Source organism: Choloepus didactylus, chromosome 10 (assembly GCF_015220235.1).
Source record: "Choloepus didactylus isolate mChoDid1 chromosome 10, mChoDid1.pri, whole genome shotgun sequence".
NCBI classification, from domain to species: domain Eukaryota; kingdom Metazoa; phylum Chordata; class Mammalia; order Pilosa; family Megalonychidae; genus Choloepus; species Choloepus didactylus.
This window is the reverse complement of record NC_051316.1, coordinates 82,460,122-82,486,046: the sequence shown is the minus strand read 5'-3', so window position 1 is coordinate 82,486,046 and position 25,925 is coordinate 82,460,122. Positions and strand designations below refer to the sequence as shown.

General features: G+C 39.5%; 1 protein-coding gene across 1 annotated transcript in view; it reads right to left on the bottom strand.

Annotated features, from left to right (window-relative positions):
- Nucleotides 1–7,046: 7,046 nt before the first annotated feature.
- CHMP5 (charged multivesicular body protein 5) overlaps nucleotides 7,047–25,925 on the bottom strand; it is a 33,236-nt gene continuing 14,357 nt past the window's right edge. The window contains exons 7-8 of the mRNA XM_037798475.1: nucleotides 9,343–9,455; nucleotides 7,047–7,745 (exon numbers count right to left, since the gene is read on the bottom strand). Coding sequence (XP_037654403.1) covers nucleotides 7,695–7,745; nucleotides 9,343–9,455 — 164 coding nt within the window. The 3' untranslated portion in view covers nucleotides 7,047–7,694. The remainder of the gene's footprint in view (nucleotides 7,746–9,342; nucleotides 9,456–25,925) is intronic.

The window sequence follows — 25,925 nt, the reverse complement described above, 5'->3', positions numbered from 1 at the left end:
ATTTAACTTGTACAGTTTGTCCAAATACCATAATTACATGGAACTTTAAACAGGTTAGTGTGAAATAGCAACACATCCCAAAGTAATTTGGACAGAGAATAAAAATGTATATGCAGGGCCTCCCTGAGGAGCTGGGGGAAAAGCAGAGGTATTGGGCTTCCTCACCTGGATTGTTGCTGATGTTCTCACAAACATTGAGGACTGGTGGTTTGGTGTGCCAAGCCCTCTATTTTGGTGCTTGCCCTTATGGAGCTCGTTACTGCAAAGGAGAGGCTAAACCTGCTTATAATTGTGCCTAAGAGTCTCCTCCTGAGTACCTCTTTGTTGCTCAGGTGTGGCCCTCTCTCTCTAGCTAAGGCAACTGGGCAAGTGAACTCACTGCCCTCCCCCCTACATGGGATCTGACTCTCAGGGGTGTAAATCTCCCTTGCAATGCAGGACATGACTCCTGGGGATGAGCCTGGACCCAGCATTGTGGGATTGAGGACATCTTCTTGACCAAAAGGGGAAGAGAAATAAAACAAAATAAAGTTTCAGTGGCTGAGAGATTCCAAATGGAGTCAAGAGGTCACTCTGGTGGGTGTTCTTATGCACAATATAGATAACCCTTTTTAGGTTTTAATGCATTGGAATAGCTAGAAGTAAATACCTGAAACTGTCAAACTGCAACCCAGTAGCCTTGACATTTTTTTTTTTTAATTAAATTCAGTTTTTTTGAAATACATTCACACACCATACAATCATCCATGGTATACAATCCACTGTCCACAGTATGATAACATAGTTATGTGTTCATCACCACAATCTATCTCTGAACATTTTCCTTACATCAGAAAGAACCAGAACAAGAATAAAAAATAAAAGTGAAAAAAGAACACCCAAATCATCCCCCCATCCCACCCCATTTGTCCTTTAGTTTTTATTCCCATTTTTCTACTCATCCATACACTAGATAAAGGGGGTGTGATCCACAAGGTCTTCACCATCACACTGTCACCCCTTGTAATCTACATTATTATATAATGGTCTTCAGGAGTCCAGACTGCTGGGTTGGAGTTTGGTAGTTTCAGGTATTTACTTCTAGCTATTCCAATACATTAAAACCTAAGAGGTGTTATCTATATAGTGCATAAGAATGTCCACCAGAGTGACCTCTCAACTCCGTTTGAAATCTCTCAGCCACTGAAACTATTTTGTCTCATTTTGCATCCCCCTTTTGGTCAAGAAGATACTCTCAGTCCCACGATGCCGGGTCCACATTCATCCCCGGGAGTCATACTCTGCGTTGCCAGGGAGATTTACAACCCTGGGAGTTGGGTCCCACGTAGGGGGGAGGGCAGCGAGTTCACCTGTCGAGATGGCTCAGTTAGAGAGAGAGAGGGCCACATCTGAGCAACAAAGAGGTTCTCAGGGGGAGACTCTTAGGCACAATTACATGCAAGTTTAGACTTTCCCTTGCGGTAACGAGCTTCAGAAGGGCAAGTCCATGATCGAGGGCTCAGCAAATCAAACCGCCAGTCCCGATATTTGTGACAACATCAACACCAGTTCAGTTGAGGATGTCCAACACATCCACACCTTCCCCCAGATCCTCGGGGCTGGGGAGGGGGAGGCTGTAAATATATTTTTTATTATCTGCCCAAATTACTCTGGGATGTGTCACTATTTCGCTCCAGCCTATACTAACCTACCATATCTTACTTCCTATTCAAAGTTCCATGCAATTGTGGTGTTTGAACAAATCAACTGTAGAGTTGTACTGTTTAGAAAATTTAGATCCTGTACCAAATAGATATCTCTTCCCTTGGTCTCATATGGAAGTTGAAGTTTTAAAACACAATCAGTTTCAACCTTTACCCTTTGGCCTGGCTTGCCCTGGTCTTAACCAGACCTGCTTCATTCATATCACTAATTGAAGTCTGGGCTCTTTTTCAGCTTTTTTTTTTTTTTTTTTGACAGTTAGCCTTGACTCTTGAAGATGATTTTATAGCAATGTAGCTTACAACGGGTGACAGTGTGATTGTGAAAGCCTTGTGGATCACACACTCTCTTTATCCAGTGTATAGATGGATGAGTAGAAAAATGGGGACAAAAAACTAAATGAAAAACAGGGTGGGAAAGGAGGAATGATTTGGGTGTTTCTTTTTACTTTTATTTTTTATTATTACTTTTTCTGGTACAAGGAAAATGCTCAAAAAATAGATTGGGGTGATGAATGCATAATTATATGATGGGACTGTGAACAACTGAATGTACACTTTGGATGATTGTATGGTATGTGACTATATCTCAATAAAACTGAATTAAAAAAAAAAGAAAAAATATTGATGCTTGGGTCCTACCCCCATAGATTCTGATATAATATGGATACAGTATATGCATTTGAATTTAAACTCCCCAGATAGTTCTAACATGCAGCAGAAGTTGAGAACCACTGTACTAGAGTGCATAATTTTTTGAACTTGTATTCACAGACAAACAATCTGAGCTATTGCCACCAATTTATGCACTGACTGGGTAGGCAATAACTACCCTAAGGCAGAGGTTCTCTCTAGCATGCACCAAATCACCTGATGGGATTGTAAAACACAGATTGCTGGGCCCCACCCCCAGAATTTTCAATTCAATTGAGCATAGGGTGGACCCTAAGAATATGCATTTCTACCAATTTCCCAGGCGATACTATTGCTGCTGAGACCCACTTGGAGAACCACTGGTCTTCCCACTATCCATTATAATAAAACTCACGACACATGACTTTTAGCAGGACAATTCCACCTGGAATGACTAATTTTTCCTGCCTCCCTTAGAGCTAATTATGGTCATATGACTAGGTTTTGGCCAAAAGAATGTAAGTAAGAGTGTTGAGGGCGATTTCTAAGTGTCCCCAAAGGGAGGAGACATGACCTTCGTTCACATTTCCTTCATACTACTGCCTAGAACACAGATGGGATTGAAACTCTTTCTGTCAACTTGGTCAGAGCCACACTTTGAGGATGGCACAGTGATGAGCTGGAAGGAACCTGGGGCCCCAAAGACTCCTCGGAGCTGTCAACCATCCCTAGACTGTTTAACTCTGGGCTTCATTTACATGATAGAGAAACTAACTTCTGTAAGCCAATGTTAAGGTTTTCTGTCACATGCAGCAGAATCTAATCCTGATAGCAGAATTGTCTAAATATGAATTTCAGGGAAAGGAAGGGGTCTATCTAGGCCAAATCACAGGATTCTTTGGGTGAGCAGATAGACTGTGGATTAATTCAGTAAATTTAGTTTAGTTGTATAAACACTTATGTTTCAGTTATCACTGAATAAACTACTCCAAAACTTAATGGCTTAAAACAATAACCTATTGCTCCAGATTCTGAGGGCTGACGAGGCTCAGCTGGGCAGTTTTGCTCCAGGTGGTGCTGGCTGGGGCTGCAGTCATCTGGGGACTCAACTGGGCTGGAAGGTCCAGGATGGCTTGCTTGTACGGCTGGCTGTTGGCTGAGAAATGAGATGGGGCTGTCGGCCAGAGCTTCTTGGCTCTCTTCCACATGACCTCTTCTCATGGTTTTGACTTGCTTCAGGTTTCTTAAGGCCCAGCCTTGGAAGTTACACAGAATCACTTCTGTTGCACTTTTAGTCAATCCAAGTCATAGTCCGTACAGATTTAAGGGGAAGGGAAATGAACTCCATCTCCTGGCAGTAGGTGTGGCAACGAATCTCTGAGAGCTTTAATCCACTACACCAGCTTAGAAGGGTTGAGAAAGGTTTTTTTTTGGAAATGACACCTGAGCTATCTTGAACAATGAGAATTAGGAGAACCATGAGAGGTGTTGAAGCTCTAGATTAGGGAAACTACACGAGCAGAGGTAAGGGAATCATAACTGTATGGTGGATGTGGGGAAACCAGAAGAAGAGCAGTTATTAGAGCATAGAATTAAAAACTGGGGAATGGCATAGAGAGAGGTTGCAGAGGAACTAAATAGTCTTGAATAGGACTCTTACTGGCATGAGACAAGAACCCAACTCCAACTAGTTTAAGTGGTAAAGGGGGTTTATTGACCGAGTCAGATACCTCACTGAATCAAAGGAAGAGTTGTAGATACCAGGAGATCTCTGAGAACTTCAGGGAAAAGGAGTTAGGGCTCAGTGCCATGAGGATTATTTCCTTCTGTCTCTCATCTTGGTTTCTCTCTGACCTCAAACTCTCAAGCTTCTCATACTCTACTGATGAAGAATAAAGAAAGCATTTTCCCTGGTTTCCACCCAGAAAATTTCAGGAATGGATTCTGACAGGCACAACCTGGTCACATGTCCACTCCCATAGCTTGGAAGAATAGTCTAACTGGCATTTTCCAAATAATCACATGGTTGGAATGGGGGAGGTAGTTTCCCAAAAGAAAGAGGACTTTCTTCTGAGAAGACCAAACCATAAACAATTACAGATAGGAAGGGGCCAGGTCATAGGCAGTTTTTTATGCCCTGCTGAAGTTCTCAGAGAACCATAAAATGTTTTAAGTAAGAGATTTGTATTTTAAGTAAGGGCCAGATTTGTATTTTAGAAAGGCAAGTCTAGCTGTATGTGATGAATGCTTCAAGGAAGTAAAATTGGAAGAGAAAGCAAATCATTCATTTAAAAAATCTATATAAGGGATGTTTAGGCCAAGGAGAGATGAGAGAGGAAAAGGAGAGGAGGGTTTGGATTTGAAAAACAGGGGTTAAAAGCAGGGTTTAATGATTTATTAATGTGTGAGATGAGACAAAATGCAGGCATCAAGGACAACTCAAGAGCTTTCTGTTTTGAATGATGGGAGGATAATGTTTCCATGAACTGAGGTGTAAAACATGAGGAGGGGATTCAGGATTGAGGAAAAGGTGATGGGTTGCTTGGATATTGTGCCAGTTTGAATGTATTATGTCCCCCAAACGCCATTATCTTTGATGTAATCTTGTGGGGCAGACATATTAGTGGGGATTAAGTTGGAACATTTGGATTAGGTTGTTTGCATGGAAATGCACCCCACCCAACTGTAGGTGATAACTCTGATATTTCCATGGAGGTGTGGCCCCACCCATCCAGGGTGGGCCTTGATCAGTGGAGCCATATAAATGAGCTGACAAACAGAAGGAACTCAGTGCAGCTGAGAGTGACATTCTGAAGAGGAGCTACAGCCAAGAGGGACACTTTGAAGAAAGCACAGGAGCTGCAGATGAGAGACATTTTGAAGACGGCTGTTGAAAGCAGACTCTTGCTCCGGAGAAGCTAAGAGAGGACAAATACCCCAAGTGCAACTAAGAGTGACATTTTGAGGAACTGCAGTCTAGAGAGGAACGTCCTGGGAGAAAGCCATTTTGAAACCAGAGCTTTGGAGCAGACGCCAGCCACGTGTCTTCCCAACTAACAGAGGTTTTCCAGACACCACTGGCCATCCTCCAGTGAAGGTACCCGATTGCTGATGTGTTACCTTGGACACTTTATGGCTTTAAGACTGTAACTGTGTAACCAAATAAATCCCTTTTATAAAAGCCAATCCATTTCTGGTGTTTTGCATTCCAGCAGCATTAGCAAACTAGAACAGATATGTTGAATGTGAAGTATTTGTGGGCTTCTGGGAAATCCAAATAATTGTTAGGCAAACAATTGGATATAAATGGACTCTGAATTACAGCTGGATATAAATGGATTCTGAAACTCAGGGGCAAGATTAGGGATTGAAGTATAGATTTAGAAGTCAGCAGTTGTAGTTGAAGCTGCAAGGATAGATGAGATTGGTAAATATAACTGAGCAAAGAAGTAGGGTAGATAAAATCAGAATCCTGAGGAACACTAACATTGCAGGGTTGGAGAGACAAGGATTTCAGACAGGAGTCTTGGAGGGAATAGTGTCAGAGGAATGGGAGAACTAGAGAATATTGCCAAAAGCTAAGGGGTAGAGATTTAGGTAGAATGATTGCTCACTGGTATCCAATGCACTGAAGAGGTCTAGCTGGAAAACTAAGAAGCACTCATTAAAACTGGCAATACGTGGGTCACTGATAACATTAGCAAGGTCAGAAATAAAGGAGCAATTAGTTTGCTTGGTGAAAACCAAGATAATGAGCTTAGTTTAGATATGTTGGATTTTAGGTAATGGTGGGACATTTAAATGGGAATGTCCCGAAATAAAAACAAGAATAAGAGGTCTAAGCTAGTAACAGTTACTGTGAATCATTAGTACATAAGTAAAAGTTGAAATCATGGGTGAGATTTCTCAAAGAGTAAATGAGAAAAAGAAAGAAAAAAAAGAGAAGAGAAGGAGGAGGAAGAGGAGGAGGAGGAAGAAGGAAGAAGGAAGAAGGAAGTAGTAGTAGTAGTAGTAGTAGTAGTAGTAAATGAAGTGAGAGGGGTCCAAGATTGAAAGGAAAAAGAAAAATATTTAATGGGCTATGTGAAAAAGAGATGTCCATGGAAGAGAATGAGTGGCTGGAGAAATAGAAGAAAACCTAGGAGAACTTGTAGCCAAAAAAGGTTTGAAGAAGATAAGAATGAATAATTTAATGTTCACTCCCATTGGACAGCAAGTCTTAAGAGGGTGAGGTGAGTGGGGATGGAGGAGGGAGGGTTACATACATGTCTCATACCTACTATAACTAATATTGAGCTTTTGAAGAGAAGAACTGTGATTGTTCTCAGGTCCTTGGACTGGCATGGAGGCTTCTACAGAGCTGGTGTGCAATAAGTGTAAATTGGATTAATCCTTAGCAGACACATGAATGGCTGGTACACATGGCACTGTGAGGCAGCCCACCAGGCTGGAGTAAGGAATGCTGTTGGTGAAGAAGGCAGGAAGAGATCATTAAAGGTCTTGAAATCAGGCAGGAGTGTGGATTTGCTGTAGTCATTCCAGGCAATGAGGAAACATTTTCAGAGGAGTAGGCTACTCAGGAGTTAGTAGATGGTAGACCTAGGGCCCAAGCCTGGACAGCTCCTTGTTCCTCCCACTATACCACAGTGCTACCAGTTAAATGTTGTTTCTGGATTGTAGTTCTTAGACTGAAGTGACATTATTAGAATTATATCATTTTGAAAAATATTTATTGAGTATAAATACATGTCCTATACATTAAATATCAAGAAATATTCATTATTGATACAAGTCAGGTGGTAATACTGAAGGAACCAGAGAATCAAAATATTCATTCATGATAAAGTAATGAGAATTCCATTCCAATACTGGACACAGTAACAATTTGCTCACAAGACACAAAAAAACCCATCGAAAAGGCCATCTTTTAACCAATCTATAATGCTACAATAGAAAATGGTTTTGAATCATAATGAACAGTTCTCACAATTTCATCCTTGTCTTATCAATACATCAGGTCATGTTGAAATTGTAAAGTTACGCTGTGGTCATAAAATTTAAGGATTCCCATTTCCTTGGTTTTATTTTAAATTATTATTAATGAAATAAAACAAAGCATTACATAGTCATTGATAATAACAAGTTAGTCTTTTGTAAGAGAAAAAGAATACAAATTTAGTACAAAGAAGCGCCCCAAGCAATGAGTCTCTTTAACGGAAGAAAAAAAAAATCATGTAATTCACCCTTCCTTCAAAAAAAGGAAAGAAACCTAAACCAGTTACTGTAAATTTGGAAAGATAAATATTTCCCAGGTTTCAGAATATGTGTTTATTTTATTTGATGTACTTGAATGATGCAAGTCTACGAAGCAGGGATCTGTGGCAATCCAAATTCATCCACCAGCACTCCATCCTATGAGAGGGAAATATTGCTTAGTGCCACTATTTTTCAACTGACAGAAAATGATTACAAACATTTAATAGTCAAAACTCATTTCCCAGTCAAACCAGAACCACACTTAGAAGATGTGAGAGAGCGTTTTTATGAAAGATAAAGGGGGAAGTGATGGACCAGGAAAAGAACTGGAAAGGATCAACAACATGATCTTTTGCAGGATAAAGGAAGAGTGAAGCAGGTGAAAGAGGGAGAAAGAAAAACAGAAGAGTAAATCTAGAAAGGGAAAGAGGAGGAAAGGCTGAGGAGTTAGTCCTTACTTGAGATTTGCATTTTCACTCGGATCCCTAAACTGAACCAATATAGTTCGTAGCCTCCCAAATCCTTGAAACAGTATCCCTAGGGCAGGCACTCAGTTCCATATCATACTTTGAAAATCACAGGCAGTGCGAAACCGCTATCAATTAAGAAAACATATCTCAACAGAACATTTAACACAAGAATTTTGTTAAAAGTGGAAATGACATAGGTGCTTCAGGGACTTCTTCCTAGATATTTGAAAAGGTGGTTTGTGGTAGGGTTAACAATTACTTCAGAGGTGCTGAGAAAAAGCAACCTAGGCACCTGGAACCTCGATGTGGACAGTGTGGTTGGGGGTTACGGAGGAGCAGAAAAAAAATGTAAAACTACCCCAGGCTCAAGGAACACAGGGAAGAGCCACATACACAGAAATCCACTAAAAGGGTCCTGAGAAATTACCTACTCTACTCTTTGCTCCTAACACTTACAGTGGGAAAAACCAATGAGGTTCAGAGAGAAAACATGAATTTCTAATTTATTCCAAGTCACACAGTAAATACAGGCAGAGCTGGGACTGGTTCCCACTCAAGGTTCCTTTCAACCACATTGTGCTCACTCAATGTGCATGTTGACAGATAAGGCAAACACCAGGGCTATACATATCCAGCAGCAAGAGCAAAAACTGACACATGACAGCCAGGAACTAAGATGGCATAAACAGGATCTCATCAACAGTAAAAGAATCTATTCATAATAATGACAACAATGTAGATTTGGACATATCTTTAAGTTGCAAAGCCCTTTTACATACATCTGATCTACAGAACAATTATGTGAGATAAGTATCAGCATTTTACAGATGTAAATTAAAAAAAAGCTCAAAGAAGTTAAGTGATTTGCTCAAGGTCTCCTAACTAGCTAGTGGTAGGGCTGAGAATTAACCCAGATGTCTTCATTTTACTACACTGTTGACTCAGAATCTTTCTTCATTAAGTTTAACACTCAAATTAATTACTAATCTCTTGAGGGTTTTTTTTTTTTTAAATCACTGTATAATTTAGTGTATCTGGAGAGTGGGACTTTCTTTTACACTACTGCCTAGCATGATTCATGCTGTGTTGCTTATGTTTTCACAGGAAATACCTAATATGTAAATGGTATTCAGTATAAGCACACAATAAGGGTGATTATGCATATCCTAAAAATTGCCATTGTATAAAAACATTCCTGGACCTCAGTGACACTATTTCCATAGCCTACTCATAATCCAATGCAATGGTGGTCAGACATAAAACCTTTACCAAAAAGCTCTCACCTTATTCTTTGTATCAGTGGGAACACCTTCTGGAATTGCAGGTGCAGATGCTGCTTCATCCAAATATGAACTGTCTTCATCAGCCAGAAGCTCATCACCCAGTGCATCCAATTCTGAGATTGAAATAGTCAACATTAAAAAAAAAAAATTGTAAGCAAGAAAATTGGCAGCTAGTGTTAAGAAAGAGACAAATTATTTGTAATGAAATGAAAATTTAAATACAAAAAGAGAGGAATTATTCATTTCTATTTTCCAAATAAAATATGACTAACATATTTTCAAGGGAACTAGCACAGTGAAATCTATGAAAAACAAAAAACAAAGATCAAAATAAAACAACAGACAAAGCAATCAACTCCAATGGGTTTACAAGGCCCTAGTTTTCATAACAAGAATCTAGGGTCATTACTTGGCCAATTCAAACTAGAAATTCTGACTATAACAAACGTAAGAAATCATTTCCCATTTACTGATTATCTTGAAAGGGGACACAAGTGAAAGGAGGCACACGATTGCTGTATACTGAGTGACCATTACATGAAATCAGGCTCTAAAAATAAGTCTATGGTAAAGTGAGTTGGAATTGGCCAGGAGGAATGACAACAGCAAGTAGAGATTCATTAGGGAAAACTCAAGATTGGAAATAAGAAATAAAGAAATTGGGAAGTGATGTCATCAAGATATGGCATAAGATATCCCCAGGAACATTTCTCCCTGAGACAGCTAAATAAAAGGACATATTCAACTCAGTTGGAGCTCTAGAGGACAACAGAGACCAGAGCAACACCCCAGAAGTGCTGAATGGAATAAAGAAAAAACCTACTACCCCCACAAAAAAGGAGTAGGAGAGCAGCACAGACCTGCCAGTCTGCACCGCCCCCCTCACTCATTTCCAAGTGGTTTAAGAGACACACAGAGGTAGTGCTCCAGCCAGGGTGCATTCTGCTGTGATTGCTGACCACAGAGCCACCAACTGCAGCAACTTAAGAGTCCTATGCACATTCAGGGGGATGCAAGGCCACATGGTACAAAATGGGGCCTTTGCGGTCAGCATCGGCACACATACAAAGTGGTTCCCCAGAAATTAGAGTGACTCACAGTGGAACCACTGGCAAACTGTGCACACTCTTAGCCCAGTCCTTAATTGTCAAGTACACTTAAAAAAAAAAACAAAAAAAAAAACTGGGTGTTTATGAACACTGACACCATGTGCCTCCATGGTTCTGGACCCCCTAATACAAAAGTGACTGGAGGCAGAAAATCTGCACGAAAAGGGGAAACTAAACTGCTGTAACGCAGGGTGGACCCAGGGCTAAAAGTGAAGACAGCCCAGGGTGCAGAAGAGTCAAGCAAATCTATGGGGGAGGAAAATTTGTATAAAAACAAAGAGAACAGTCCAGGACTCCTCTTGGAGGAACAGAGGAAAGGAAATCCTCTCCTGGAGGAGAAACAGTCACTGCTAATAGAATAATCTTAAAAGTTACTGTGCATGCCCAGGGCAAGAGGCAGGTGCAGAAAGAACTGAGAATACCCAAACTGTTAAACACTAGGCGAGAGGGAGAAACTGACTTACAGAGTTAGCACTTAAAAATAATCAAATGCCCAGACATCAACAAAAGACCACCATCCATACAAAGAAACAATAAGACATGGCTCAGTCAAGGGAATAAATTAAAACTTCTGGGTAAACATATTTAGTGGAGCAACTAATCAAAGAAGTTTGGTCAAATCTCCTAAATCAATTCAAGGAGCCAAACGAAATACGGACAGAAATAAACTAAACTTGGAAATAGAACGAAAATATATAAGGAAGACGATGTATGAATAAAGAATTAGGAAGTCTAGAAAAGAACATAGAACTTAATGGGGATGAAAAAAACACAATAATGGAGATTAAAAACACAGTAAAGGAGTTCAGTAGCAGATATGAACAGGTGGAAGAAAGAATCAGTAGACCAGAAGACAGGACAACTGAAATCATACATTTAGAAAAGCAGATAGAGAAAAGAATGAAAAAAGAATGAACCTGTGGGACAACATGAAGCATACCAACATACACATTATATGAGTCCCAGGAGAGTAGAAAAAGAAAAAGAATATTTGAGGAAATAATTGCTGAAAATTTCCCAACTCTTACAAAAGACATACATGTCCGAGAGGCACAAGAAACACCAAACAAGATAAACCCTTATACCCATAGCAAGACAATACGAACACATACTAAATTTTGAATACCAAAGATAAAGAATTCTGAAAGGAGCAAAAGAAAAGCGATTCACCACTGTGCCAGTTTGAAACTGTTCTGAAACCCCAGAAAAACCACACTCTTTTAATCCAATCTTGTGGGTGCAGACTTATTCTGGGTGGCATATTTTGATTAAGTTGTTTCCATGGAGATGTGACCCGCCCAACTGTGGGCAGCACTTTTTGATTAGATTATTTCCATGGAGACGTGACCCTGCCCATTCAAGGTGGGTCTTAATTATTTTACTGGAGTCCTTAAGAGGGCTCAGGGAGAGAAAGAGAGACAGCTCAGAGCCACCACAGACCCAGACGCTTGGTGATGCAAACAAAAAGACATTTGGAGATGCTAAATTAAGAAATGAAGCCCAGAGTTTTCCCCAGAGAAGCTAAGTGAGAACCCACAGACACTCAAAGAGAAGGCCACTGGAATCAGAAGTTGAAAGCAACACAAACCAGAAGCAAAGGACCAGCAGACACCAGCCTTGTGTCTTCCCAGCTGACAGAGGTATTTTGGAAACCATCGGCCTTTCTTCAGTGAAGGTACTCTCCTATTGATGCCTTAGTTTGGACAATTTTATGGCCTTAGAACTGTAAATCTGTAATCTAATAAATCCCCTTTATAAAACCAATCCATTTCTGGTATACTGCATTCTGGCAGCTTTAGCAAACTGGAACAGCCACATACAATGGCTCCTCAGTAAGATTAAGTGTTGTGCCTAAGTGTCTCCCCTGAGTACCTCTTTGTTGCTCTAACTGAGCCACCTTGGCAGGTGAACTCGCTGCCCTCTCCCCTACATGGTTCCTGACTCCCAGGGATGTAAATATCCCTGGCAACACAGTATATGACTACCGGGGATGAATCTGGACCCGGCATCGTGGGATTGAGAATATCTTCTTGACCAAAAGGGGGATGCAAAATGAGATGAAATAGTTTCAGTGGCTGAGAGATTTCAAATGGAGTCGAGAGGTCACTCTGGTGGAATCAGAAGTTGAAAGCAACACAAACCAGAAGCAAAGGACCAGCAGACACCAGCCTTGTGTCTTCCCAGCTGACAGAGGTATTTTGGAAACCATCGGCCTTTCTTCAGTGAAGGTACTCTCCTATTGATGCCTTAGTTTGGACAATTTTATCCAATAATAAATATTATTTATTATTATTATTATTATTTTTGTCTTTATACTTTATTATTATTTATTATTATTATTATTATTATTTATTATTATTATTATTATTATTTTTATTATTATTTTTGTCTTTATACTTTTTATTCCCTTTCATGTCTATCTTTGTCGTAACAGGAAGAAGCTCTCTGACTTTAAAATTAAATTCAGTTTCATTGAAGTATATTCACATACCATACAATCATCCATGGTGTACAATCAACTGTTCACAGTATGATCATACAGTTATGCATTCATCACCACAACCTATTTCTGAACATTTTCCTTACATCAGAAAGAATCAGAATAAGAATAAAAAATAAAAGCAAAAACGAACACCCAAATCATGCCTCCCCCATCCCACCCTATTCTTCATTTAGGTGTTGTCCCAATTTTTCTACTCATCCATCCATACCCTAGATAAAAGGAGTGTGATCCACAGGTTTTCACAATCACACTGCCCCTTGTAATCTACATTGTTATACAATCATCTTCAAGAGTCAAGGCTACTGGGTTGGCATTTGATAGTTTCAGGTATTTACTTCTATATATTCCAATACATTAAAACCTAAGAGGTGTTATCTATATAGTGCATAAGCATGTCCACCAGAGTGACCTCTCGACTCCATCTGAAATCTCTCAGCCACTGAAACTATTTCATCTCATTTTGCATCCCCCTTTTGGTCAAGAAGATATTCTCAATCCCACGATGCCGGGTCCAGATTCATCCCCGGGAGTCATATACTGTGTTGCCAGGGATATTTACATCCCTGGGAGTCAGGAACCATGTAGGGGAGAGGGCAGCGAGTTCACCTGCCAAGGTGGCTCAGTTAGAGCAACAAAGAGGTACTCAGGGGAGACACTTAGGCACAATTATATGCAAGTTTAGCCTCTCCTTTGTAGTAACAAGCTTCATAAGGGCAAGTCCCATGATAGAGGACTCAGCACATCAACCCACAAGTCCTAATGTTTGTGACAGCATCAACAAGTGCTGATATTATTGAATGCTATTGAAGTTAAATTGGTATCTATTCAAACTAGTAGGATATAGACCTAGATTGTTTAATACAAACCCCAGGGTAACTATAAAGAAAGTATTTAAGAGAACCTAAGATGGCGGCTAGGTGAGACAGAGCAAAAAAACACCTCTGTGAAAAATACTAGATAAAAGCCAGAAACTGACCCAGAACACCAGTTCCAGCGATGCACCAGCCAGACAAGGTCTGCTAAATCCACAGGGACTGTGCATTTGGTGAAACCGGGAGTCTGCGTTCTGAAACAAGTGAGTGAGCTGGCTGAAAGTCTGGCAGCCACGATGTGGTGTGGGGAAACCATGGGTTGGTGTTTGGAGACAGACTAGTTCTTTAAAAAAAAAAAAAAAAAACAAAACCCGGGAGTGGCTGCTAAAAAAAAAAAAAAAAACAAAACCCGGGAGTGGCTGCGGATACGGCAGTGAGAACCGTGCAGTGAAGCGCGGCAGGAACGGGCTGCACCAATGCCTCAATATCTGGTGTGGAAGATAGCCCTTCCCACACCCACTGCTAATTGTCTCAGAACCAGGAGGGCAGAGGGAGCCAAAAGGAGAAAGAAGCCACGCCCCTTGCAGCCATCTTCCTGGTGGGCTGGGGATGCTCCTACCCAGGGATGGAGCCACACACCAGAGCCGCGCCAAGGGCCCCAGTGTGATGGGAAGTGTTTCCCGCAGCACCGCGCACATGCCACAATATCGGCCATGGACAGTGGCCTTTAGTGCACCCACAGCTAGCTGTCCTTGGAGCTGGGAAGGCGGAGCTGTGCAAAAAGGGGGAAATTAACACGCCCCATTCAGCCATCTTTGCAGCAGGCTGGGAAGGCCCCTGCATGGCCCAGCGGCCCAGGGCTTCCCTGGAGGGTCGGTGCACACTTGTGACATGGCACGGCCTTCCCTCAGCAGAGGACCTGGAAGAGCATGGCTAAGAAGGGGGACCCACTTGGAAATCCCAGAGACCCTACGCCAATACCAAGGACTTGTGGGTCAGCGGCAGAGACAATCTGTAGCAAGACTGAAACGAAAGCTTAGACTCTTGCAACAGCCTTAAATCTCCGGGAACACCTAGGAGGTTTGATTACTAAAGCTGCCCTGTCTCCCTAAGTGCTCAGACACACGCCCCTCATTCAGGGCGGACAGCACCAACAACACACCCAAACTTGGTGCACCAACTGAACCCCACAAGAATCAGACCCCCACACACAACAAAGACACAGTTGGGGAGAACTGACTTGAGGGGAATAGGTGACTTGTGGACTCCATCTGCTGTAAATCTGACAAATTAGAGATTGGTATTTTTCATATTCTGAAAGAACCCTATCAAGTAAAGCAAATGCCAAGAGGCCAAAAACAACAGAAAATTTTAAAGCATATGATAAAAACCAGACGATATGGAGAACCCAAACCCAAACACCCAAATCAAAATATCAGAGGAAACACAGTATTTGGAGCAATTAATCAAAGAACTAAAGACAAATAACAAGAGTATGGCACAGGACGTAAAGGACATCAAGACAAGCATGGCACAGGATATAAAGGACATGAAGAAGACCCTAGAAGAGCATAAAGAAGAAATTGCAAGAGTAAATAAAAGAATAGAAGATCTTATGGAAATAAAAGAAGCTGTTGACCAAATTAAAAAGATTCTGGATACTCACAGTACAAGCCTAGAGGAAGCTGAACAACGACTCAGCATCCTCAAGGACCACAGAACGGAAAATGAAAGAACAAAAGAAAGAATGGGGAAAAAACCCGAAAAAATCGAAATGGATCTCAGGGATATGACAGATAAAATAAAACGTCCAAATTTAAGATTCACTGGTGTCCCAGAAGGGGAAGAGAAGGGTAAAGGTCTAGAAAGAGTATTCAAAGAAATTGTTGGAGAAAACTTCCCAAAACTTCTACACAATATAAATACACAAAGCATAAATGCCCAGTGAACTCCAAATAGAATAAATCCAAATAAACCCACTCCAAGACATATTCTGATCACACTGCCAAATACTGAAGAGAAGGAGCAAGTTCTGAAAGCAGCAAGAGAAAAGCAATTCACCACATACAAAGGAAACAACATAAGACTAAGTAGTGACTACTCAGCAGCCACCATGGAGGTGAGAAGGCAGTGGCATGACATATTTAAAATTCTGAGGGATAAAAATTTCCAACCAAGAATACTTTATCCAGCAAAACTCTCCTTTAGATTTGAGGGAGAGCTTAAATTTTTCATAGACAAACAAATGCTGAGAGAGTTTGCTAATAAAAGACCTGCCCTACTTCAGATACTAAAGGGAGCCCTTCCGACAGAGAAACAAAGAAAGGAGAGAGAGATACAGAGAAATTTAAGAGACATATATAGAACATTATATCCCAAATTACCAGTACACACATATTCTTCTCTAGCGATCACAGATCTTTCTCCAGAATAGACCATATGCTGGGACATAAAACAAGCCTCAATAAATTTTAAAAAAAATTGAATTTATTCAAAGCACATTCTCTGACCGCAATGGAATACAAATAGAAGTCAATAACCATCAGAGACTTAGAAAAATCACAAACACCTGGAGGTTAAAAATGAGGGGGAGATGAAAACATTCCCGGGTAATCAAAAGCTGAGGGACTTCATTACCAGTAGATCAGTCCTATAAGAAATACTAAAGGGAATTGTGCAGGCTGAAAGGAAGGGACACTAAACAACTGACTGAAACTACATGAAGAAATAAAGATTTCCAGTAAAGATCACATGGTAAATATAAATACAATACTACTGTATTTTTGATTTGTAACTCCACCATTTACTTCCTATAGGATCTAAAATACATAAACTGTAATGATAAATCAGTGGTTTTGGACTCAATGTAAAATATGTAATTTTTGACAAGAACTACAGAAAGGTGGGGGAATGGAGGAATATAGGAACATAGTTTACGTGTCCTATTGAAGTTAAGTTGGTATCAAAGAAAAACAAGACTGTTATCGATTTAAGAGGTTAAATTTAAGCCCCACAGTAAACACAAAGAAAGTATCAGAGAATATGACCATAGAGATGAAAAGTAGAGTATGGATTATGAGAAGTGGGGGAAGGGGCAATGGGGAGTTAAGAAATGAGTGTAGGGTTTCTGTTTGGGGTGAAGGGAAATTTCTAGTAATGGATGGTGGGAAGGTGATAGCATTGTAACATTCTAAATGTGATTAATCCCACTAATGGAATGCTAGGGAGGGGTTGGAATGGGAAGATTTAGGCTGTATATATGTTTCCACAATTGAAAAAAAAAAAAAAAAGTCTAAATAAATAATGACAATTAAATGCCAAGGATGATCCTGGATGGGATCTGAGGATGGAGGAGAGGAGGCTCAAAGGGACACAGTTGGGACAAAAGAAAGAAAAAAACAGAAATATAGAATGTAAGCTTCATATCAATGTTGAATCTCTTGAACTTCTTAGCTGCGCTTAACGGGACTGCATAAAAGAATGTTCTTGTTCATGGGAAATGTATATGTGAATTGTATTGTTTGTTCAAAGATGTGTGCAGCTTGCTCTCATATGTTCAGAAGACAGAGCAATAGATGCTGGATGATAGACTGGGAGGGAGTGAGGGAGGGAAAGAAAGATATGGTGGTGTGACAGGATGTTAAAGTTGATGAATCAGGGTATTGGGGGAGGGGGGACGGAGTATGCTGGAATTCTGTGTATGCGGTTTCTATTGTTTTTGCAACTGTTCCTGTAAGTTTGAATTTATTTCAAATTTAAAAAAAAAGATTCAACTCTAAATATTACACTATGTGAGGTACTGTGAACAGTTGATTGTACACTGTGGATATTTGTAGGGTATGTGAATATGTATCAATAAAACTGAATTTAAAAAAAAGAAAGTATTTAAAATATATGCAGATGTGGAAATGAGAAAGGGATCAATTAGTTACATCACAAAAGATCAACTATAAACAAAAAAGGGTTGCAATAAAAGACAAGAGAGACAAAAAAAGATATGACATATAAGAAACAAAGGACAAAATGGATGAAAGTAAATGGAGTAAACCCCCCAATCAAAAGACAGATTTAGCAGAATGGATAAAAAACAGGATCCAACTATTTGATGTTTGTAAGATTCACCTGAAACTGAAAGACACAAATAGGTTGAAAGTGAAAGGGTGGGAGAAAAAAATTCCAGGCAAATAGTAACCAAAGGAGAGCTGGGGTAGTTATACTAATTGTTCTGGGTTGCTAATGCTGCTCTTATGCAAAATACCAGAAATGGATTAGTTTTTATAAAGGGGGTTTATTTAGTTACAAAGTTACAGTCTTAAGGCCATACTAGTGTCCAAGCTAAGGCATCAACAATAGGGTACGTTCGCTAAAGGATGGCCAATGGCATCCGGAAAACCTGTTAGCTGGGAAGGCACGTGGCTGGTGTCTGCTTGCTCTGAGGTTGCATTTCAAAACGGCGTTCTCCGAAATGTCAGTGTCAGCTTTCAATGGCCATCTTGTCTTTCTAAGCTGCAGCACTGAGTTCCTTCTGTTTGTTAGCTCTTTTATATGGCTCCAGTGATTTAATTCAGACCACCCTGAATGGGTGGGGTAACACTCCACGGAAATCATCCAATCAAAGGTCTTGCCCACAGTTGATTGAGTCACATCTCCATGGAAACTACCCAATCCAAAGGTTCCAACCTAATCAAGACTAAATATGTCTGCCCCCACAAGATTACAACAAAGAACATGGCATTTTGGCGGACATAATATATCCAACCAGCACACTACTATTAGAAAAACTAGACTGAAGACAAAAACTGTTACAAATGGACAAATTCCTAGAAGCCCACAACTTACCAATACTGATTAAAAAAGAAAGAGATCTCAACAGACCAATAACTAGTAAAGAGACTGAATCGGTAGTCAAAAATCTCCCAATTAAGAAATGCCAGGACCAGATGGCTTCACTGGTGACTTCTACCAAAAATGCAAAGAATTAACACCATTATTATTCAAACTCTTACAAAAAATTGAAGAGGGAACATGTCCCAACTCATTTTATGAGTTCAGCATCACTCTAATACCAAAGACAGATAAAGACAGCACAAGAAAATTACAGACCAATATTCCTCATGAATATAGATGCAAAAATCCTCAACAAAATACTAGCAAACCAAATCAAACAACACATTAAAATATATATATATATACCATGATCAAGTGGGATTTATCACAAGCATGCAAAGGTGGTTCAACATAAAATCAATGTCATACACCACATTAATAGAAAAAGGAAAAAGACACATAACTTCAACTGACACAGAAAAGGCATCTGACAAGATTCAGCACCCTTTTTGATAAAAACACTCAGAAAACTAGAACTAGAAGGAAACATCCATAACACGATAAAGGGCATATATGAAAAACCCACAGCTAACATTATACTTAATGGTGAAAGACTGAAAGCTCTCCCCCTAAGACCAAGAAGAAGACAAGGATGCCCACTGTCACCTCTGTTATTCAACATTGTGCTGGAAGTTCTAGCCAGAACAATTAGGCAAAAAAAAGAAATAAAAGGCATCCAAATTGGAAAGGAAGGAGTAAACACTCCCTATATGCAGATGACATGATCTCATAGATAGAGAATTCTGAAAAATATACAACAAAAGCTACTAGAGCTAATAAACAAATTCAGCTAAGTGGCAGGGTACAAGGGTACAACACGCAAAAATCAACGGTGTTATGAATCTCAAAGACAACTTTATAAAAATGGAGCTTATGAGGGGTGACAATGGGATTGGGAAAGCCATAAGGACCACACTCCCCTTTGTTTAGTTTATGGATGGATGAATAGAAAAATAGGGGAAGGAAACAAACAAACAAACAAACAGACAAAGGTACCCAGTGTTCTTTTTTACTTCAATTACTCTTTTTCACTTTAATTATTATTCTTGTTATTTTTGTGTGTGTGCTAATGAAGGTGTCAGGGATTGATTTAGGTGATGAATGTACAACTATGTAATGGTACTGTGAACAATCGAATGTACGATTTGTTTTGTATGACTGCATGGTATGTGAATATATCTCAATAAAATGAAGATTAAAAAAAAAAAAAAAAAAGATGAAGCCCAGCGTTTGCCCTGGAGAAGCTAAGTGAGAACCCACGGATGCTTAAGGCGAAATCCTCTTGAATCAGAAGCTGAAAGCAAAGCAACTAGGGAGCAAAGGACCAGCAGACGCCAGCCACATGCCTTCCCAGCTGACAGGCTGACAGACGACACTGACCTTTCTTCAGTGAAGGTATCCTCTTGTTGATGTCTTAGTTTGGACACTTTCATGGTCTTAGAACTGTAAATTTGTGAGCTAATAAACCCCCATTGTAAAAAGCCAAAAAAAAAAAAAAATCAATGGTGTTTTTATACACTAGTAATGAACAATTTGAAGAGGATATCAAGAAAAAAATTCCATTTACAAGAGCAACAAATAAAGGACAATTATTGTAATTATAATAATTATAATATATTCTCTCATCATTTGTAACAAAGGTACCACATTAATGCAAAATGTTAAAACTGAGGGCAGGTATATGGGTAATTTATATTTTTCTGCACTTTCTATAAACCTACAATGTCCTTAAAAAATTCCATTAAACAAGTAAAGCAATAATATATATATGACTTTAAAAAAAGAAAAAGAATCAAATATCCAGGAATAAATTTAACCAAGGATGTAAAGAATGTGCACTTAGAAAACTACAAAACATTGCTGAGCCCAGAAAAAAATGGCAGAGAGAGAAGCTTCTGGGCTCCATCCCCCAACACCTCCCATAATTTTGAACAACCAGAAAGAACGGGCAGACACACCTTTCTCAAAGCTAAAGAAAACAGTTCAAGGATTGTAGTAACGGTAAATTTCAAATCAAGAAAAAAGAAACTTAGAAGTGGTAGGCTCTTTAAACCTCCTTCATCACTGGCTCAGCCTGAAGCTGGCCCATGCTTTCAGCATAGATCTCTGCTCTCAGTTCCAGAGGGAGCAGAATAACCCTCGTGTACAAACTGGGAGCATGCACGTCTGGCCCAGTCTGTCTGGTGGTGACCTGAGGGATATGCCATCCAAGAATTTGCCCTGCACTTAGAAGGTATTGACAAAGCTCTCTACAGAACATTGTAGGACAGAAGTCAAGTAGTGCTACCTGGAACAAGGGACTGCTGGCTGTAGGACATGAATGCAGTGCCAGGAACTGTGAGGAAACTGATTCCTAGAGAAGAAGGGATATTTAGAAATGTATAAATGGGGGAATTCCTGGGGCAAAATAGGCATGCCCAAGACAAGAGAGGTGTTCTAGTTTGCTAATGCTGCAGAATGCAAAACACCAGAGATGGACTGGCTTTTATAAAAAGGGGGTTTATTTGGCTACACAGTTACAGTCTTAAGGCCATAAAGTGTCCAAGGTAACACATCAGTAATCAGGTACTTTCACTGGAGGATGGCCAGTGGCGTCCGGAAAACCTCTGTTAGTTGGAAAGACATGTGGCTGGCATCTGCTCCAAAGTTCTGGTTTCAAAATGGCTTTCTCCCAGGATGTTCCTCTCTAGCAAGTTTGCTCGTCTTCAAAACGTCACTCACAGCTGCACTGAGTTCCTTCTCTTTGAGTCAGCTCATTTAAATGGCTCCACTGATCAAGGCCCACCCTGAATGGGTGGGGCCACACCTCCATGGGAATATCTCATCAGAGTCATCACCCACAGCTGGGTGGGGCACATTCCAAGCAAATCCAATCAGCACCAAAACTTCTGCCTCACAAGACTACATACATCAAAGATAATGGTGTTTGGGGGACACAATACATTCAAACTGGCACAAGAGGTATGCATAGAAAGGACCAGGGAGACCCCTTTACTTTGGCCTGAGGCTATTTGCTAAGCTCACTGGATGGAGAAGTGCTGAAGGAGAGCACACACACAGGACAGTTGGCAAAAACTGGGAAAGGGGATTTCTTTTATTCCGTCTTTTATTTATTTTTTTTTAGTGTTTAGACAGAGCAATATAACATAGTGATTTAAATAGCTCTGTTGCTTTTGTCAATATGGTTGTCATTATTATAATAAACCTAGGTCCTGTACGCAGTAGCTGGATACAAGCTTAAGGAACAGATGCCTCAGTCTAAATTCCAGTACCAACACAATAAAATATCAAAATATCCAGGTTTCAACAAAAGATTACAAAACATACAAAGAAAAACAGTACGTGATGCTGCAGGTAAAGGAGATGAAAGCATTAGAAACCCATCAATGAGGAGGACCAGATCAGAGACACATCAGACAAAGACTTTTAAAAAATGGTCCAAATATGCACAAAGGGCTAAAGGAAAACATGGACAAAGACTAAAGGACATCAGGAAAATGAGAGATGAACACAAAGAGAATAAATATCAATAGTGAGATGTAAATTATGAAAAGGAACCAAACAGCTGAAGACCACAGTAACAAAAATTTAAAATTCCCTAGAGGGGTTCAAAATTAGATTGGAGTGGGCAGAAGAAGAATCAGAGAACTTGAAGACAAAACAATTGCTATCACTCAGTCTGAGGAGCAGAAAGAAGAAAGAGAGAAGAAAAGTGAACAGAAGCGCCTGAGGAACCTGTGAGATACCATCAAGTGTACCAATATATACATTGTGGGAGTCCCAGATGGACAAGAAAGAGAGAAAGGGGCAGATAGAATATTCAAAGAAATAATGGGTGAAAACTTCCCCAATTTAACAAAAGACATGAATATACACATCCAGGATGCTCAACAAACTCCAAGCAGGATAAACCCAAATAGACCTACACTGGGCCATGTTATAATCAATGCCGAAGATAAAGAGAGAATTCTGAGAGCTGCAAGAAAGAAGCAACGTGTCAATGTATAAGGGAGGCTCAATGAGATTAAGTGCCAATTTCTCATCGGAGACCAGGGAGGCAGAAAGCAGTGGGAAAACAGTTAAATGGCTGAAAGCAAGAAAAAAATGCCAGCCAAATACTCTATCTGGCATAACTATCTTTCAAAAATGAGACATTGCCAGATAAACAAAAGCTGAGGGAGTTTGTCACCACTAGATCAACCCTACAAGGAATACTAAGGGAGTTCTGTAGGTTGAAAGGGAAGGCCACTAGACAACTGACTGAAGGCACATGAAGAAATAAATATCTCCGGCAAAGATAATGACATGGGTAAATATAGATACCAATACAACTATTCTATTTTTTTATTTGTAGCTCCAGTTTTTACTTCCTATGGGGTCTAAAAAGCGAATGCATAAAATGTAATGATAAATCAATGGTTTTGGACTTATAATGTATAAACATGTAACTTGTGACAAGAACCACATAAAGGTTGGGGGAATGCTGTTGTACAGGAACATAGTTTTTGCATGCTACTAAAGTTAGGCTGGTATCAAAGCAAACAAATTTTTTTATAGATTTAGGATGTTAAATTTAAGCCCCATGATAACACACAAGGAAAATATCACAGAATATGCAAACACATAGAGACAGAAAGTACAGTACAAGTTACCAGGGATGGCAGGAATAGGAAATGGGGAGTCAATGCAAAATGAGTATAGCATTTCTGTTTGGGATGAAGGGAAAGCTCTAATAATGGATGGTGGTGAGGGTACTGCCACATTGTGACTGTGATTAAGCTCACTGAATGGTATACTTGGGAGGGGATGGATGAGGGAGATTTATATTGTATATATGTTTCCAAAATCAAGAAAAAAAAAAAAGAGAGAAACTAAAGAGACAATGACAATTAAATGCAATACTTGATATCAGATAGGACGTAAAAATGGAGGATGAAAGACTCAAAAGGACATTATTGGGATAAGAAAAAATTGGACATAGACTTAAGTTTTATATCAGTGTTAAATTTCTTGAACTGGATTATATAAGTGAATATCCTTCTTCATAGGAAATGTAGATAGAAGTATTAAGTGTTCAAGAAGTATGGTAAATACAACCTGCTCTCAAATGTTCAGAAAATAGCTAGCTAGCTAGATGACTAATAGACTGTTACAGCAAATGTGGCAAAATATTAAAAGTAGTAGGTCTAGGCATCAGGGGGTAAGCTGGAGTTCTCTGCATGGGTTTTGTATTATTTTCACAACTGTATTGTAAGTGAAATTATTTCAAAATAAAGAGTTAAATGTTAGCTAGTACCCCAGGCTACTCTCAATAACAATAACAAAAATATTGCTGAAAGAAATTAAAGAAGACCTAAATAAATGGAACAACATTCTGTGTTCATGGACTGGAAGACTAAGTACTGTTAAGATGTCAATTCTACGCAAAGCAATGTACAGATTCAATGCAATCCCAATCAAAATTCCAACAGACTTCTTTGCAGAAATGGAATCATCAAATTCATATGAAAAGGTTAAGTGGCCCCAAATAGCCAAATCCATCTTGAAAAAGAACAAAATTGGAGGATTCATACTTCCTGATTTTAAAACATATTACAAAGAAGGTACAATAAACAAAACAGCATGGTACTGGCACAAAGACAGACATACAGACTAATGGAAGCAAATTCAGAGTTCAGAGATAAATCCTCACACCTTTGGTCAACTGATCTTTGACAAAAGTGCCAAGTCCATTCAGTGGGGAAAGAATAGTTTCTTCAACAAATAGTGCTGGGAGAAATGAATAGCCATGTGTAAAATAATGAAGATGAACCTCTACCTCACACAGTATATAAAAATTAACACAAAATTGATCAAAGACCTAACTACAAAAATGAAAACTATACAACTCCTAGAAGAAAACAGGGAAGCATCTTCAGGACCTTGTGTTAGGCAGTAGTTTCTCAGATGTTACACCAAAAGCAAGAGCAACAAAAGAAAAAGAAAATAGATGAGACAATCAAAATTAAAAACGTTTCTACATCAAAGGACTCCATAAAGAAAGTAAAAAGACAATCTACAGATCACTTCTCAGCCTTTTGGCTAAGATCAAGTGTAAAAGACAATCTACAGAATGGGAGAAAATATTTGGAAACCACATATCTGATAAGGGTTTACCATCCAAAATATATAAAGAACTCCTACAACTCAACCACACAAAAAAAGACAAACACTACAATTAAAAAATGGGAAAAAGCAGAAATAAAAGGACAAATATTGTTAAGGCCTCACTAATATAAACTAACTATAATGAGCAAATGTTGAGAATTGAATTCAAGAGCATAGCTTATCAGGGGATAGAACGTGGGCAAAGACTGGACAATCTACAATACAGGAGTACGGAATGTTCAATAAGGCTTATTGTAAAGGTTCCTAGATTCTAAGCTCTTACAGCAGTTACATCTATTCCTGAGTTCTGTTATTTAAGAGATGTTTACTTGGTACAAAATTCACATTCTCTGTAGCAAACTACCTAATTTAACTTGCATGATCAGTTTATTTAAATAACATAATTACATGGAACCTAGAATAGGGAAAGAGTTCTTGTTATTCTGTACAGGTTAATGTAATACCCTGATACATCCCAGAGTATTTTGGGCAGAGAATAAAAAAGTATTTGCAAAGTCCCCTTGAAGAACTGGGGAAAAATGTGGAAATATTGAAGTTCCCCACCCGAGGAATTTCTGATACTCTTGCAAGCATTAGGGACTCCCAATTTAATAAGCCAAGCCCTCGATCTTGGGGCTTGCCCTTATGAAACTTATTCCTGCAAAGGAGAAGCTAAGCCTACTTATAATTATGCTTAAGAGTAACCCCCAGAGAACCTCTTTTGTTGCTCAGAGGTGGCTTCTCTCTCTCAGCCAACTCTGCAAATAAACTCACTACCCTCCCCCCTACCTGGGACATGACTACCAGGGGTGTAAGTCTCTCTGGCAACATGGAACATGACTCCTAGGGATGAGCCTGGCCCTGGCATCGTGGGATTGAGACTGCCTTCTTGACCAAAAGGGGGAAAAGAAATGAAACAAAATAAAGTTTCAGTGGCTAAGAGATTTCAAATACAGTTAAGAGGTCCTTCTGGAGGTTATTCTTATGCATTATATAGACATTCCTTTTTAGTTTCTAGTGTATTAGAATAGCTAGAAAGTAATACCTGAATCTGTTTAACTGTAATCCAGTAGACTTGATTCTTGATGATGACTGTATAACTATATAGCATTTATCATGTGACCA